This window comes from Phalacrocorax aristotelis, chromosome 3, assembly GCF_949628215.1.
Source record: "Phalacrocorax aristotelis chromosome 3, bGulAri2.1, whole genome shotgun sequence".
Lineage (NCBI taxonomy): Eukaryota > Metazoa > Chordata > Aves > Suliformes > Phalacrocoracidae > Phalacrocorax > Phalacrocorax aristotelis.
Genome location: NC_134278.1, coordinates 11,448,241 through 11,465,764, shown reverse-complemented (window position 1 = coordinate 11,465,764; position 17,524 = coordinate 11,448,241). Strand labels below are relative to the sequence as shown.

Sequence of the window (17,524 nt, the reverse complement as noted above, 5' to 3'; positions counted from 1 at the left end):
AGAAAGTAGCAAGAAAAATTCAAAGGCAAGAAGATAGCTAAGAAAAATCTTGAGAAAAGCATCCAAAAGTATTTTCATGTTCATAACCTACATCACAGGTATCACCATGATCCCAGATAGTTCGTTTACAATTTAAACAGTATTCCATAAAAGCAAATACTCAGAGAGCTCACAGGTTATATCATACATATGCACTTCCCTATTAGACATACTCTTGTGAGGAGTTAAATGAGCAGCTGGTGAGACGGTTGGGCTGGTGCTACCTCAAGTTTCCTCTTATTCTGTATACCATTCTTTAGCTTTTCACTGCTGACCGCTGCAAAAGACTAGAAGCAGAAGGGAGATGAGGGGAAAGGCCAAAGAGCAAGGAGTATGAATAATGGAGGCTAAAGCTGAGATGTAATAAAATGCACTTCAGAGACTTCTCTTGCAGAGTCAAAATGACTTTGGATGAAGGAGAAAGGACTTAGAAGTAGTCTTTCCTTTTTATTATTCACGCATACATATGACCCACTCTGTGTGTCTGGCATGTTTTTTCTACCATATAGAATAATTCTGTATTAGTTCATGTAGAAGGAATTCTGCAGGTGCATAGAAAATAAATGGGAGAGATCTATACACTCCTTTTCAAAAATGTCCTAAACTTACAAGTGAGTTAAGGAAGGCAAGAGCAAGTCCGTGCAGTCAGCTAAATAAAAACATCTATCTAAAAAATTTAAAATTGTGTTTGAAAAATAGATTTATTTCAGCCTGATTTATAGTAGGTCCTTATCAAGATTTCTCTAGCTGTGAGGAGACACGTAAGATCAATACGGAATTCCCGTAGCTGGAATGTACAGATGCTGTACTGTTGAAGAAACCAGTAGAAAAAAGTAAGTCTTTAACTTCTGCAATTCTATAACAGCCAAATTTCTCTTCAGCCATGTGGAAAGGAATATGCCATATCTAAAAACTGGTGTTGCAGTGTGACTGAAGTGCTTATGAAGCAGTCCGTCTCTCCAAACCAGCATGCTCCCATCAGCTAATTAATTACATGGAAGGAAGTTTTCCCATTACCAGGCTCTAACATGCATCTCACCAGCACGTGCCTTCTCTCCCCTGGCTCTTTACTGGGGGAGAGGAAGGTTTCTCATTCTTACAGCATGAAAGAAGAGATAATTTTTTTCTCCATCATTCCATACTTTTTTTCATAGCTTCATTAATCAAAGCTTAAAAATTTCACGTGTGCATAAATGACTCATGCTTCTCCACGTTTGACCACCACCTACAGGCTACATCATACAACTGCTGCTTATTATTTCTCATTATCCTTTTTCAGTAAAGACCGTGCTCTAGCTAATTACTTAGCGTTAATTTTTACTTCCCAGTAATATTTTAAGTTTGCTTTGTTTGTTTTCATTCCTGAGCAAGAGTTCCATTGACTGGTCCACAATTTCATCCAGAGTCCTTTCTGTCTCTCCAGAGATTACAGTTCATGAAAACCTCTGTTGTTTGTATATGTAATTGGAAAAAGTGTGTACTTGGCTACTAGCTAAGAGCAATAGTACATAAATTAAACTTTAGTTAAGACTATTTTTTTAATACCAGTTGAAACACCGACAAAATACTTGCGAAAAAACTTTTATGAGCAGCTGAGGTTTTGCAAAGTTTGGAATGCGCAGATTTACATTTAGAATTGGTTATCTAAGGATACAATGAAATTCTCTCCATCTGATCCTTTTTTGTCTTTCCAGAAACTGGTAGAGTCTTCAGTGCTAAAACAGCCATTCCTTATTAAGGCAAGCATTTTTTTTTTCTTCAGAATCTCTATTTGCTGCTGGGTTGCCTACATGCAATTACCTTCTGTCCATATCCAGGTACATTCTTTCAGCTTCTTCAAATCTGCTAAAGTAGGCTGCCACTTCTGCTTGCTTCATTGACTCACTCTGCAGGTTGCCTAGACGCTTCACAAATTTAATACCTTGATAATCCTTGCAACGTACAAAAGCTTGTTCAGCAGTCTGCAGATCCAGCTTCTGAAGAGCTGCTTCAGCCAGGAGACGCCTGTGTGAAAAACAAAATATTATTGATGGAAAAGCAGCTATAAAGTAAATTAAATGAGGATCCATACTAGTCCTTATTTAAATAAGACATACAATTGCAGCAACTTGAATTGTTTACTAACTAATCTTAATTAAGTTGTATGTTTGTCCCCAGTATCTTCAGTGATCTATCCAGTACTCGTTCAGGGAAAGCTGTTCAATAATTGCTAGTATTCTTTTGTTCAGCTGTTCAAATGGACACTGGCTTGGGAGGAATGGACAGGGTTTTAGTGTTAGAATTGTCCTACGTGAAATGTGTTGCTGGTCTCAATGCAGTTCCATTTAGATATTTCGACCTATGCATATATCATCACTTCAAGCCTTGATGGCAGCCTCAGTCTGAAGGCCTCCCACTAAATTGGCCAGGAAGAATAACTTATACTTCTAATCCATCTGGATGTTCCTTGTCCAGTTCGGAGAGCAGTCTGGGAAACCTTGTACTGGTACTGCCCCATTGGTTAGGTCTGTAAACAGAGAATTTCTACCTTCAGGCCAACCTACATGCATCAGGTGCTTGAATGAGCTCTAGAATTTTCTGCAAAAATAAGACTAGCTAAATATAGACTGGCTGATTGACATTGTGAAACAAAGTCAGTGCAGTAGGCACTGACAAAACCAGTAATATTTATGCTGTATTCAGTGACCTAAGCCATGCTTAGGCAGTATTAACTCAGTATTTCAGAACCAATTTGAGAAGGTTAGTATCACTTCAACTCAAATGGTCATCACTGACATCAAGGAAACCAAGAGAAAAACAGTCTGGCAAATGTAGCTGAGCTGCAACACACATAATCCTGTTTCTTGCATTCTAGCACTAAGGGCACTGTCCCGTTGTGATCTAGAATATATTTGCTTTATATCCAACACTTCTAATCCATCTCTTCTATATAAATATGTGACATATCGTATGCTTCCTTGCATAAGGAAAATTAAGTTCATGGCAATTTTGGAGCAAGGTGAACAGCATTTGATATATATTTTGTGATTTTATAATATAAAACTTTTACTGAGACACAGAGTTTCAAAACTAATAGTCATTATATATTAAACAAATAGATGGTACTAGCAAAACGCATGAACAACTTCAAAACTCCAAAAATCTTCACCTACTTCATAACATCAGTAAAAATGAAGACTTGCAAAGCTAACATTTTACCCTAACACACTCAAACTAACAAAATTACAGCACTATTACAGAAGCTTTCAACACGTAGCTATCAAATCCTGTTTTTCAGCCTACATTCTCGACATGAAAGCACAACTGGATAGCAAGGAATGCTTTTTGGGAAAACTTTTAAAGCAAATTGTCTTGGCCAGTCTTCAGCAATTCTAAACTCCCTTCTGAACTGTCAGAATTAACAGGGAACTCTCGACCCACCCTTGATGCAAGTCAAACATCAACACTGCAACAGATCAGTTAGCTTCAAACCACAGCCAGAATTATTGAAGAAAGGTACAAACAGAGAAACAGCCTCCAGAGAGTTAAAGAGAATTGGCATCATTCAAAAAGTAACTTGTCAATGAACTTTTAGTTTCTGCTACTGACTTTTTTTTACCTGCTGAGGCATTTACTCTTCCAGCCCTTATGAGACGGGATATTAAACAGATTTCCAGAATTCCTGTTTTCACATGTTTAATCTTGCATGTTTGCTATGCAGGCTTTTCAAGTGTAGTTTAACAGATGAGTCCATGTTTAGTTTCAACATGCCAACATCTCCTTTTCTCAGATTACTTCTGAGAGGCTGCATCATAACATGATTAACGTACCCACCTTTCTCATTCCCATCCTTTGTGGCCTGTCCAAAACACTACAAGGTTAGTCAACTGCTCTTATCTTGTTATTCTAATGTGTTCCCCTTACTGGGTTTTAAGCTCTTTGTCATCAAGGTTCAATATAAAATATATAAATAAATAAATACCCTCTCGACTTATGACCACTTTGAATTTTAACTTAACCAACTTAAAGTTAGCTTTCTGCCAGCTTTTTCATTTCCTTTAGATTTGGCCCTAAAAGTAGGGAGCATTGTGTTCTGGGGCTCATACAGTGTAAACTAAAAGTGGGGCCTCATCCTGTACCCTATACCCACTGCCGTGACACACACAGCATGCCTTCCATTCTAGATACCACAACATTCATAGAATCATAGAGTTCCAATTTAACAACAGCCCAATTTTTGGGTTCAAGGACTAGGAGCCTGGAGAAGCACCTGCCCCAAATTCTGGTTTTAAGATTAGGAGTCTTGAACACTTGCTCAGCATCTCCTGAAACACAGGAACAAAAAGCTGACTTTCTTGCATTCTGGGAAATCATAATGCCACACAGCTTGAAACTGCCCAAACATGCTAACTGCAAAAGAGGTGGGGAGCCAGGCTAGCAGGGGACTGTAGGGCTTGCTCTCTAGGCCTTGCCTCAGTGCTGTAATACTCCTTTGGAGGGTGTTCAGCCCAATGAAGAGACATTCTCAGAATAGCAGCCCTTAAGATTGCAGCTGCGCACTGTCACCTTTGATTTGAGGTTTTGTACTTTATTACTAGATCTGTCTGAACAGAAAAAGAATACAGAAGAACAGAAATTTAAACAAAGTTGGTTTATAAGAGATTTTACCATAGTCTGGGATGTGGATTGTCTTCTATGAATTGGGAAGATTCTTCGATGCCAACTTTTTCAATCAATGCTCGACTGTCGCGTAATGACCGAATCTCGAAATTGATGATGTAATCTTTGTTAGGATGTTCAGGATTCTAACATAATGGATAAAGAAACATAATTTTATTCCATGTCACCTTTATTTTCTCCCAACATAGATATCTGCTGTTCAAATCATTAAGACAAACACCAACTCTTCCTATAAAATAAAATTATACTTACCTTTAATATTTCATCCAGAAGAACAGATTTGATTTCTAAATCTTCAAAGTTGCAAATATATCCAGAAGTTTGTATAGGTTCCTTAAAGTTAAATAAGTTACAAAGGAATGAACTTGGATTCTGTCTGATTAAATCCTAACCAAATCTGTTAGGTATACATAAAGAGACTGTATTCTTCTCCAAACTAGGATTTAATTGCATTTCCAACAGGAAACAAATACTAAAGTCACTGGCAACTCCACGTACACAGACTTAATCAAAAATTCTCATGTTTTCTGTAACAAAATTACGAGAACGAGATAGAAGGAACACCTGGTAATATTTAGCTTAAACTGAACTGTGTTTTACAAATATCTTTACTAAAACTGTGTTTATGTTTTCCAAAGTATACAAAAACTATGCTCCTTAAAATCTCTCATACATTTAAGAGAAATATGACAGCATTTTTATCTTTCCAGGACTGATAATGCATTTTACTTGTTTGTTCCTAAATAATACTCCCACAATAGAGCAGACAAGGTTTTGAGATTTCCAGAAGCAAGTTTATATAAATAAACACTTGCCTAATTGAACAGTAAGCACAGGAATAATACTATTTAACATAGAGCCATTAATTTACAAGCAAATCTGTAAAATGAGTCGTTTACATATGTTAATATTTACCTCCGGATCCAAGTTTCTGAAAACATACATTCTTGTTTTCTCCATCATCGCAAACAAATCTGGGTTATCTTTGGCCCATTTCATATCCCAGACGTCTTTGCGTTCCAGTTTCAGCTGCTCACCTATCACTTGCTGTCCTGTACTGTCCACTGCCCGTGTATCCAAGTCAAAGAAAGTCAAAACACCTGAAAGGTCTATGATAGCAACACGACTACAGAAAAACAAAGGAAGAAAAAAGACAGCTAAATAATACTATTCAAGGTTGTAAATCTGAAATAGTTCCCTAAACTGGCACACTCGGGCCAAATTTCCCCTCTAATACCAGTATAATTCCACAGATACAGGGAAATGCATGTGATTTTCATTTATCTGCACAGCGATGAGACCATAGACACAGAGAAAAGTTTTTCATCTGCTCATACAGGATCTGGCCCTGCAAAGGTTCTGAAATACACCCATTTTGCATTCAGCATTTTGAAGATCCTTAGTAATTCATATCTGAAGTTGAGTAAATTGCAGGTTCTGCCCCACGCCAAACTTTTCTTGACGGAGCATAAAATTAACAACTGAACAGAATTGTTTTTCTGTATTTACTAGGATGCAAGGAAGCAGATTCTTAAATTAAAAAGACACTGTGATGATGCACTGTTAGTCTTAAAAACAGGATTTCTTATATTTCTACAAAGGGTATCCTTTAGGGTTTTTCCACACAACATGAAGTATAATTCAGTTAATCTTTGAAGTAATTTAAAATATGGAAAAAATATTTATGAAGAGTTACATTTGAAAATTTCCAGTTACATAGGTCTTCAGTGAATCATAGTAGCCTGCATTTACTACAATGCCATTTTAAGATCATTTCTAATTATTAAAAGGTATTTAGACACTCTTAATCCCTATTAAAATTTCAAAAGCTATTTAGAAAATTAATTTCAAAATGCTTATGGATCTGAGCCTTTTTCACTAGCACAAAGTCCTTCCACATTTAGGAAGGAAACAGCTTGGGTTCAAAACAAAACTAATGCAGCTCTGGCTAGATCGCATTGTCTTTTCAGCGAAGCAATCTATTTTTGGTCTCTGCTTAAAAAGGTGAGTGATCTACACATGCATTATGAACTTTGACTGAAATTATAAAGTTATTTTAAAGTGATTAAATTGTCTTACAAGTTCTCTTTAGTCAGTATATTTTTGCCTTTTCTGCCAAGACTCTCATGCTCTCTCTTGAAAAGGAAATAGCTGTTAAGTAGAAAGCAACTTCAGTATTGGCACAGCTGAAGCTTAGGAAAACCAGTCTTGATAGAAGCATTGCCACCAGCTACAGCTTGTACCAAGGGGAATTACCATGGGATAAACAAAGTTTCCAGGCATTAGAAGGACAAAAAAATAGAAAGAAGCCTTGGAGATATAAAATTTCAGTTTGCACCATAATTTTGTCACTTCACATCATGACCACAGGAAGCTTATGTTTGGTTCATCTAATAAAACAAAGATATTTTCATGTATATGTTTTTTTAAACTTCCCACACACACCCTGAAGAGTTTAAAACATTAAGAGAGCTTTACTAACACAGTCTCTCAGAGCAATCTGATGACTGGCCAGATGTAATTAGTTAGTAATAAATAAATGGTTAAGCAATCATTAATAACGATAAAATTAATAGTAAATATTAAAGTAAAATCATTACATAATTATTATAGAATCATAGAATTCATATTTTCACAAATGGTAGTGGTTTATTTTAATTTCAGATACCTGCACTAGAAGTAGATGTGTAACTTACCTGGAGTTACAATTCAAAGACAGCTGATACGCGCGACAGTTCAGGGTATACTTCTGTACCATACCAATGCTAGGAAGACTGTATCTCTGAATAGTGCCAGATTCTCTTCCCTAGAGAAAAGCAATGCCTGCTTATCGAGATAATTTTTCCATCACTAAAGGTTTTAATGAAATGGTTTTAATGGAAAGGTTTTTTCCATCACTTTAAAAAGGTTTTATTTATGTGCTGTCCTAGATAAAAGTGTTTTTGGGTAACTGACAGAGCAGCAGAAGCGGAGAGAAGGACATCACCACCCTAAAAGCTCAGAATTCTGCTATTTAAACAAAATACTTTCCTAAGATACTACAGTTTACAGATCTGCTTAAATCAGGGATGTTAAAATGAAAAGTCAGAGTCCACATACAGCCCACAGAACAGTTTCAGGAGCCCAACAGTTCCCCATGAACCTTCAGGCGTGGTCTACATAAAAAAGGAGAACAGTGAAAAGATCCCTGTCCCATGCTGGAAAATCCACTCAAGCAGTTGCGTATGACAGTACCAGCTCAGGTCTGAAAGGAGTACAGCTGTGTTCACGTAGTGCTGTCTGCAGGCTAACAAGGCTTACCAATTACTTCAAGGCCAGAACTAGCTTTAAAAGTAAATGCTGTAAAATATACCGGTTATTCAAAGGCCTGAGTAACAGTAAATAAATCTAAGTACCAATGCGGTTTATCTTTACTATGGCGAATGACGCACCCATGCCCTGTGTCACGACACTATCAGGCCAGCAGTCCAAAATGAGTTTGACATCCCTGGACTGAAATGATCACTGCCACTATTTTTTCATGGTGTTTCTGTAGACTGAACAACGTATCCAGCTTATTTTTCGTACTCTTTAACCTTTATGCTGCAAGTTGGTTGGTATTCAACTTGAAGGTAGTCCAAATTTTATTCCTTCCCCCCCACCCCGCCGCAAAGCCACCCTAAGATACTCAGCATAAATCACCTTTCATCTTTGACTTTCTCACACCTGTATACCCTATACACTGAAAAGCAGACTTGGTCAGAAGTGTTAGAAATTCTAACGACTGTAATATGCATTCAGCTTCAGCACATTTATCCAGATCTAGTCTCAAAGGCATGTCCTCTCATTCCCTTCCTTCCTTTTACCCAAAGTCACTGATTAATTACCCTCTTAGTTTCATTTTCTCACTCTTATTCTTCAAGCACAAACAGAATCCCAGTGTCACCAACTAACCATCACACTTTTTTCATTCATGTTTTTGCCCCGTGATGCACCGATTTGGTATAATCCATTCAAAGGATGTAACAAATGAACAAAAAAAAAAAATCACTGGAGTAGGAACATGGGAAAACATCCAGTTCATTCTTGGGGAGGTGGATAAAATAAAGAAACAGTGTTCTTTTTCTATATCTGTTCTGCTTCGTTAGTTTTAAAAACCCACCTGTATGTCTGTTCATCTAATGAGATCACTCTTTTCAAATCAGGAAAACAATCCACCAGCTGTTTAGCATGATACAAAACCTCATACATAACACAAATGTATAATCCATAAAAGTATTAATATGTATATTGCACACTGCATACATGTCATATCTATCATCATACATTATACTATTAATATGTAAATAGACAAACTGTAAATCTTTATGCATTTACCTACAGCCTAGAAGAGACTTCCCAGAACTCTGATTACAGTCCTGACCTGGACTTTATCAAACCCTATGTATAAGTACTAACTCCGTATAAGTACTAACTCAGGCAACTAGCCCATATTTAAATTGTAAGCACTTAGTGAATTAGTCCTCCTAAAGAAAAGTCCAGTTCTAAATTCAGAAATACTTTGAAATTATGACTGCTTATGAACATGCTGAGGAAGAATCTCCTGCCTACAGGCATGAGAGGCAATTAGGAGTTATTTTAATCATGTAACTTACCACAAGTAGTATCTTATCAGATGCTGTTATTGCACAAATTGGATCTCTTGTTCCCTGAAAGTATACAAGCAATATCAATATCAGTTTTAATGCAACAGTACAAATGCACTGCTGAAGAAACAAGTTATTTAAATATACAAGAATATTGCTAAGTATCCACGTGAAAAGGGGCTATCAAACCTTGTCAGTATACAGTAAATGGGTAGTTTATGATATTAGTACCCTTTGTTATGGGAATCATGACAAAATATTAACAGCTTCCTTTCTTCTCCTGCATCTCCTCCAGAAAAACAAGAAATCCAAAACATAACAGGTATTTAACAGCAAACACAAGAAGACAACTATCTCTGACTTGTGAGGCCTGAAATTAATTTCAGGTATATTGGCAAATACAAAAGTGAGCACGCACATGTGCACACACACACAAACATGAAGTGAAAAAGGCAAAAAATACTAGAAAAGATTACAGCGGTTACTGAGTTTCAACAAGCTTATACTTCGTTGAAGTAAGGGGTGCTGCTTCTCACCAAGAAGACAGCAGGTGTCTCCATACTGGACCCCAGAGTATACTCTTCCTTTGTTCCCTACAGTTTGGTGTATATTTCCAGTGATGACACAGTAACAACGCACTAACCAAAGGGAAGAAATATAACACTTACGTACAAAAGGTAGAAGTAAAAGAAAGTTTAAGTGTGACCACTTGTACTGATGAAAATTATGAAAGTAAATAAAGCAATGCTAACTAATTCTCTTTCAAGCTACCAGTGACACCACAATAAGCTAGTTAAACACATCACTCACTTCGATAGCTCTGCTGTAATCAAGGTGTCCGTCTGCAGATCCTGAAGGGGTGTCATCAATGTGATAAATCCTGTAGCAAAGGAAAGTTAGAAGAAAAAGTGAGTCCAAGGAAAGGATCGTTTTTCATAGCATATAGGTATCTTCAATCCTTGGAGATGAGACCACTGCAATTGGAAAAGAGAATAAAAGCTATGCCTGTTCTTATGTTGCAGTAGTATCCCCTTTGATAACCCTGCAGTGTATTGATATAAAGGTGTGGTATTTGCTTTCCCTTTCACAGCCCCTGATTGTCTATTCTCACATGATCTATAAACATTCATTCTGCAAGAAGTTCCTGCAAGCTATCAACAGCCCCACTTGTCTCTCTTCAAACGTGCACTTCCATATTCCCTCAGACTCTTCTCCATACTTCTGAAGAGCTTCGCCTTCATATCCATAAAAATTATGTATTTCTGTATTCAAAACTTCATGATAACTTCTCTTTTGTCTTAAAAAGTAGTATTAGGAAAGATTTTAGAATGCTAAAGTAATAGTTTATGCTGAATTACAACTATTTACTTTTTCAGTATTTCTGTCAAATTTACAATTGTGTCCAAGGCTAGGACATTCAGGTACTAGACCAATGTAAGTTATTATACCATGTACAAATAATTACTCATTATTATGGATATATGGTGACAGAAGATGGTAGACTTACACAAAGATGCTAGAGCATCTCTATGGAAGAAAATAAAATGACATAAAAAGAAGCTGCAAGCTTGTAGAGATGACAGAAAGGTTAATGCCCCTAATGAGCATGTGAGAAGGATATATTTCGGAGGCAAGATGATGTTGACTTTGTCTTGTTTAGTTTGAGAGGATAAGAGTCCATACAGGATTAGATGTCAAAGATAAAATCAGACACAAGTGTATTTAGAGAAGAACTAGCTGGATAGACTATGTCCTAACAGCCACTGACACCCAAGAAGCAGTTAAAGTTATCAGAAGGAATATAGCTGCCTGGAAGCCAAGAGCATGCAGAAGAAAAAGGGGAGGGTGTTGGGGGGGGGAAGCATCAAGACACCCAGCTCTGTAAGGGAAGCATGCAGTGAGCAAATGGAGACACTGAACAGGAACTCATCCAAATAATTCCAAGAGATTCAGATAACTAACACACATTTTTAATGAAAGACTATTATTGAGTATTTAATCTTACATGCCTGCAGGTCAACAAATCTGAGCAGAAAAATGAGAGACAGGAGTTCACAGTTTAGGCATGGGAGAATCTGCCTTAATCAATGACACCAATGCAAAGAAAGAAAAATTATAAAGCCTGAAGACAAACCTTTCCCTGCCTTCTTTTCTGGTCCGTGCTACCTGATTAATTTCCAATGCTGTGAGCTTCTTGGCCACACGATACTGCCAGATGTAAAACGCTTCTTTTGAAGCTGCTATCACATGCGTTTTCGTCATCGTGACAAACAACGGCCCTGTTACAAAACCCAAATGGTTATAAAATTAGAGTGGCAAATATTGGACTAGGTACTAATTTGTGAACTTTTTCCCAGATGGATAAAACCGTACCTTGCATACATTAAAAGCAAAAACCAAAAAGACCAAACCAAAAACCACACCACACACAACATAGCAGCAGTTTTCATTAATTGATAAGATGTTTCACTGGGGCATTGTGGCCGTGTTCAGAAGAACAGAGAAATTCTTTACAAGTTCTGATTTTAAAATTAACACTTTCCTCCATATTATTTCAGTGACTTTCCATGTGCTAATGCAGAAGACATCAAATACATTTAGACAAATTTTCAGGCTAATGGCTAGCTCGGGAATATCTCAAATCTTTGATAAGGTTTATAAAATACCTCCATATCTGACATATTTGTAATTATTCAAATATAAATGAAACTACTCAAAACTTGACAACCTGTAAGAGATTCTTTGATCAGCACCACCTAACAGTTAACAAAAATGCTGTTTGTATCTTTGTTAAGAGCTAGACCAAATAACACTTCTTTATCTGCATGGCAGCAAATTAGTATCTCATTCCTGCTGTCAGCGTTCAGTGAACAAAGAAAAAATATATATGTACTTAAACTGTTACATTATTGTTTATAATACACTGTCTTGACTGCATTGTGGCTCTTTTTTCTTTTCCTTTGACAATCCTTTGTCTCATCTTTCTGAAAACCAGTAAATGCACATAAAAAGGCATAGATAAATGTAGAAACCTATTAAGTAAATCCCCCAATGTCTTTAAATTCTACAATAGTATGCTACCAGAAAAAACAGGCAAATTCAAATGAATTGTGTAGCCCAGCCCATTAATGAAACACTTAATCACACAGATAAAATGCCGTGAACACAAAATCTGATTATATTACAGTGAATCTCATTTTTTCTTCTATTTCAGCACAGAACAGAACTCTGGAGGGAGCTATAAGCCTGCCATAAAGACGACCAGTGCTATGAGAGACAGATGGGGGAAGGTTGGTTGAACAGATTTTATTTCTTTGCAACCAAGGGGATTATACAAACTACCTGATGGCTGCAGAATACTTTTTACTATAAATGTAAATACTGGCTAAGAAGGCTTACTGATGATGCTTAACATGTGAGCAGTATGGTTGTTTACATTATATGCAACTCAGTGTACTTCATGTAGCACATTCATTTCAAAATTAGTCACAAACAACTGAAGGATACAGTCTCCTCTGTTTCATTAATAGCATTAATAAATTCTATGTATTTGCTCTGTTGTTTTATTACCTTGTGGCTGTACATGCCATAACAATCAATGCTTTTATCCTTTAAAAATGAAACATGAGAATCTCCTGACCTGTGAGGAAATAAGGTTTCTTTTTGCTCAAATCACAAAATTTTAGTACTAAGCCTCATTTTTGGACTCCATTTAGTCAACGTTTAAACACTTTACTCCACGACCGTGCTAAACCAAGCCCATATCTGAAAGCCATGGGCATTTCTCAGACTCACCAAGTGACTCCCCATTGGACCTACAGCTTCCATGGAGCCTAAACATACTCATTTGTGCACACCGCAGTGTACCCCAAACTGGGGAAAAAAGGATGTTGCTGTGAAAAAAAAAAACCCACTCACCAACCCCTGACACATTTCCCTGCCACTTCTTTTATAACAGCTCTAGCAGTACCTTGACCACAGAGTAAGTTGGATCAGTTCATTCATCTAACTGAGCTCAAAATTAAATAAAAGATTAGTTTAAATTGGATTAAAGAGAAAAATCACAAATGTTGGAGAGGGCAGGAGTGAGCAGCCAACATGGAGGGCAGGGCCTTCCCTTCTTTGCAACAGCAGGCTAAACAATGTTTGGATGTAAGCCAGATGTCAAATCACAGGGAGAAGGATACACAGACACAATAATCAGGTTCAGATCCATTCAAAAACACACCTAGAAGAGCAGTATTTCTATGTGGGAAGCGATGCTTTTAAAAAATTGCCCGTATAGCTTAAACAATTGCATGGAAGTAGGACATATGGGTTTTTTTCCCTAGAATTGCTTTAGCATTTTATACTGGACAGCCATTAAAGAAGCAAACAAAAAAAAAAAATTACACACAGAAAAATCTGTGAGAAAATAAACTAAAATCCAAGTCTAGACTGCACATCAAGAGACATTTCTTTCCAGAGAGGGTGATCAAACACTGGAACAGGCTTCCTAGAGAGGCTGCTGATGCCCCAAGTCTGTCAGTGTTTAAGAGATATTTGGACAATGCCCTTAACATCCTTTAACTTTTGGCCAGCCTTGGAGTGGTCAGGCAGTTGGACCAGGTGATCTTTGTAGGTCCCTTCCAGCTGAAATATTCTGTTCTGTTCTATTCCCTTCTCGCTCCTCGGAGCCTTAGTGTAGGGAAGTAGTATCCTCTCACACAGCAGCCTTGATTTCAGCAGCAAGTGCTGCTCACTGGGGCATCAGTGCCCTTCAAAGAACTCATGCTGACTATTAAGCAGACAGAAAAGCAAGCACCTAAGTCATAAGGAGACAAGAGATTCAGACAATCCTCTGCTCAGCATTTCTACCACATAGCGGCTTTCCATGCTAAACACAGACTTCTTAGATTGTCTAGCTCTTCCCACTGATTTTGCAGATAGCTAACTTCAGTATTAATGTCTTTGTTCTGAATTTCCAGACCTTGAAAATACGTATGAAAAATATTTAAACAGGTACCTTACTTTTCAGGGATCAAATACTGAAAAGGATAAAACACACCATCCCATCAAAACAACACCAACATGTGAAATAACTGCCTTTTAAGTTTTCCCTGGCCCTTCCTTCTCTTCTCACTTCATTTCTCTTCACCGTTCCTTCATAAAACCTCCTCCCTGAAGGTAACCATGTTTCTTAGATATCCAGAAATCTCAAATAACCTCCTGTGATGTCTGTATTTCATCCACGCTCACTCCCATCTCACTTCAAAACAGTTAGAAAACACCTGCTTTTACATCTGATCTTCTTTAAAAAAATAGTAGATGGAAACCAAACTTAATCCATCAATATATTACTTTGCTGCATTAAAAAGCTGAGACACTTTCTAGTATATGGAATAGAATATGCAAACACAAGAGACAAGTAATCCCACCTTATCTGATGGAAAGGGAGCAATCTGACAGACAGACGTAAGACTAAACTGTTGTTTTCATACAAGCCTGTTACAGGCTGTTCCTGAGAAACTGGGATGAATTTAGTCTGATAAATAACATCTACCTAATTTTAGAGCTTGATTCAAACATCTCCAGAAGTGTTAGCTCATAAAAACAAGAAAATGTCAGACAGCAGCAGGGACAGCTGAACTGCATATGGGACAACTCATGAATGACAACAGTTTACAGAATACAAAGAAATACGAAAAATCAGTTATCATTTACTTCAAAATTATTAACTCTAAGTAACAGCAATTCGAGTGCTGTTTCACATATAGTTCAGTCATTCTTGTTAAGGCATCCAGGAGGGAGGCAAGACAGCTGGGCATGACTCCAGCACTCTGCCTTTAATCCACCTGTATGCTGATGAGCCTGTTGTATTCCTTTCGCTGGGCACTCGCACACATGTGGAAGATAACACAACACTTCACAGTATCAGTGCTCCCAAGCACATGTAAGAAGATGATATAATCCAGCCTGAGCGACATTTCTTCAGCAGATACCATCTGTTGTGTTTCCATTAAAAAGATATTACATAACAAGATATTTAACTTCTGTAGTTTATACTTAGTTATTCATGAAAGAACTTTGACAGAAAGCCTGTGAAACAAGCACAGAAGAAACTCTGTTGGTTAATTTTTGTACCCTAGTAGGATGGAACGTAATAATGCTAGACGATGGAGAAAAGACTAATTTATGGGCTAGCAAACACTAGCTATTGTGAAGGGCCCTAAAAACAAGGCACAGGAAGCACAGGAAGAAAAATGCCCTTGGACAAAATAAAGAACAAAATGAGGAAGAGCTTTAATGTGTAACCATCCATCAATGTCTAAAGAAAGTTGAAATTATGGCCTTTCACCAGGTAGTGACTGATGGATCCATCATTAGCAGAGGAAAGCATTAGAAGGCTAATGACGTAATTAAAATTTCAACAGAATAAAGGGAATAAGCACCTTTTTTTTTTTTTGAGCCCATCTTAACTATTGGCTTAGAACCCAACAAGATTTGCATCTCCCAGCAATCAAGCATTGCACAGCATCACAATTTGTCATTAGGAGATTAATAGCACTTTGTTGAAACAAATTTGTACAAAGTGTGCCTTAACACACATTCTCAGATGCATTATTCAAGTGCTCTATCAGCTACTTAGTATCCCTAGATTAGCAATCTTTTTTCTCCACTATCAATTTCCTAACAGGTCAAAGCACAAAAGACCTGCCAGGCACCAAAGTCTCAAGGAGGAGTAAAACCTTTATGCTCAGTGGAGCGCCAGGTAACTGCTATTCCAATAAAGCACAGACTGATTAAAAAAAGATATTTTGTGTTCAATTTGCAGTAATTGCAGCCAGTTAAAAAAATTTAGTTTAGACTCATGGCAGTCAAGAGCACCCACTTAAGAATAGGCAGGAGCACACAGATAGCGAGTGGTCTGTTGAGGAACATCCTGCTATATCAAAAGATATTTTTCATAAGCATTTCTGAAAATCAAAGTAACAACCTAAGTGTTTTTAAACCGCTCTGAAAGATGGCACTTAGAAGTCTGAAACAAGAGTTCAAAACAAAAACTACCTAAGCAACTTATTTTCTGGACAGAACTCAATGCAACAGTTTATCCCTCTACTAAAAGACTGTAGCCTGAAAACCTGTTTTGGTAGAAAGAAGAGAAAGAATTTCACAGACAGATAATGTATTTTTTGTAAGTCAATAACACCCCTCCAATTATATTAAGAGATATGTTAGTTTTACTTTTGTACTACTTATATCTTAAACCATAAATGATTACTCTCACCTGATAATTGATTTGAAGCTGATTTTATAATTTATAAAGAGGACAAAAGGATGATGCATAATTTCTAACAAAATGATTAACTGGAATCTTAAAGGAACTTACAGAAACGTCTTCTGCCTTCAAGATTTTACAAGGTTTTTTTCTCTCTCTGTTGACCTCAGCAAGGCCAGCCAGCTGCTTAAGTTCAGCACCCTGTCAAACCGGAACAATTATACTTTCTACTGCCAAGAAGCTCCAACTGTGATAAACAGCATGATATACTGTATATTACGGCCTTGATTGTGTAAAAGTGTCCACACCTCAAACAAATGGACCTTACGTTATAAATATTTCAAGCTGTTATATAAAGTTGTCTCTTCAAAGGTTACAAAAAAAAGGAAAGCAACTATGATAAAACCAGCACAGAGTGTTCCAAAAGTGTTGTATTTATAGGCATTTGCTTTTCACGTTCACCTTTGATCCCTTCTGTAAGTTTGGTAGGCTGACTTTAAAGGAGTCTTACAGGATGCATATATCAAAAAAAAAAGTTTGAATCCTTGGCTGTGTTTACTATAGAGCAATGAAAGACTTGCTTGTTACATGTGAACTACCGAGACTACACAGATTTTTCAGGACTCAAAAATGCAAATATTCCTAACCTCAAGTATTTGCCCATCTACGAGGTTGAAGGCTAAAATGCCCAGCATTTTTGCAAATGACTCACACTAGGAGAGAGCATTGTAAATCTATGCGCTAAACTGATCCTCTGACACTGGAGGGAACAGCAGCAGACTGCAGAAAGCTTAGTTAAGCTAAAGGAAGCCAAGCTTCTTCCAGATGTTTAATCTCTTCAGCACAATTCAAATACAGTTGGAACAACAGCAGCATGTTTCAATTAAATAGCATGTCTCTAACTGTTTTCAGTCACTGAAGAAGATTCTTTCCTTGTGTAGAC

The 17,524-nt window shown here is 37.2% G+C and overlaps 1 protein-coding gene across 1 annotated transcript in view; it reads right to left on the bottom strand.

Moving 5' to 3' along the window:
- The window catches only part of WDR35 (WD repeat domain 35), a 49,288-nt gene that overhangs the window by 11,675 nt on the left and 20,089 nt on the right, over positions 1-17,524 (bottom strand). The window contains exons 12-19 of the mRNA XM_075086741.1: positions 11,458-11,602; positions 10,134-10,203; positions 9,333-9,386; positions 7,395-7,504; positions 5,614-5,824; positions 4,951-5,031; positions 4,687-4,823; positions 1,840-2,043 (exon numbers count right to left, since the gene is read on the bottom strand). Of these exons, the coding sequence (XP_074942842.1) occupies positions 1,840-2,043; positions 4,687-4,823; positions 4,951-5,031; positions 5,614-5,824; positions 7,395-7,504; positions 9,333-9,386; positions 10,134-10,203; positions 11,458-11,602 (1,012 nt within the window). The remainder of the gene's footprint in view (positions 1-1,839; positions 2,044-4,686; positions 4,824-4,950; positions 5,032-5,613; positions 5,825-7,394; positions 7,505-9,332; positions 9,387-10,133; positions 10,204-11,457; positions 11,603-17,524) is intronic.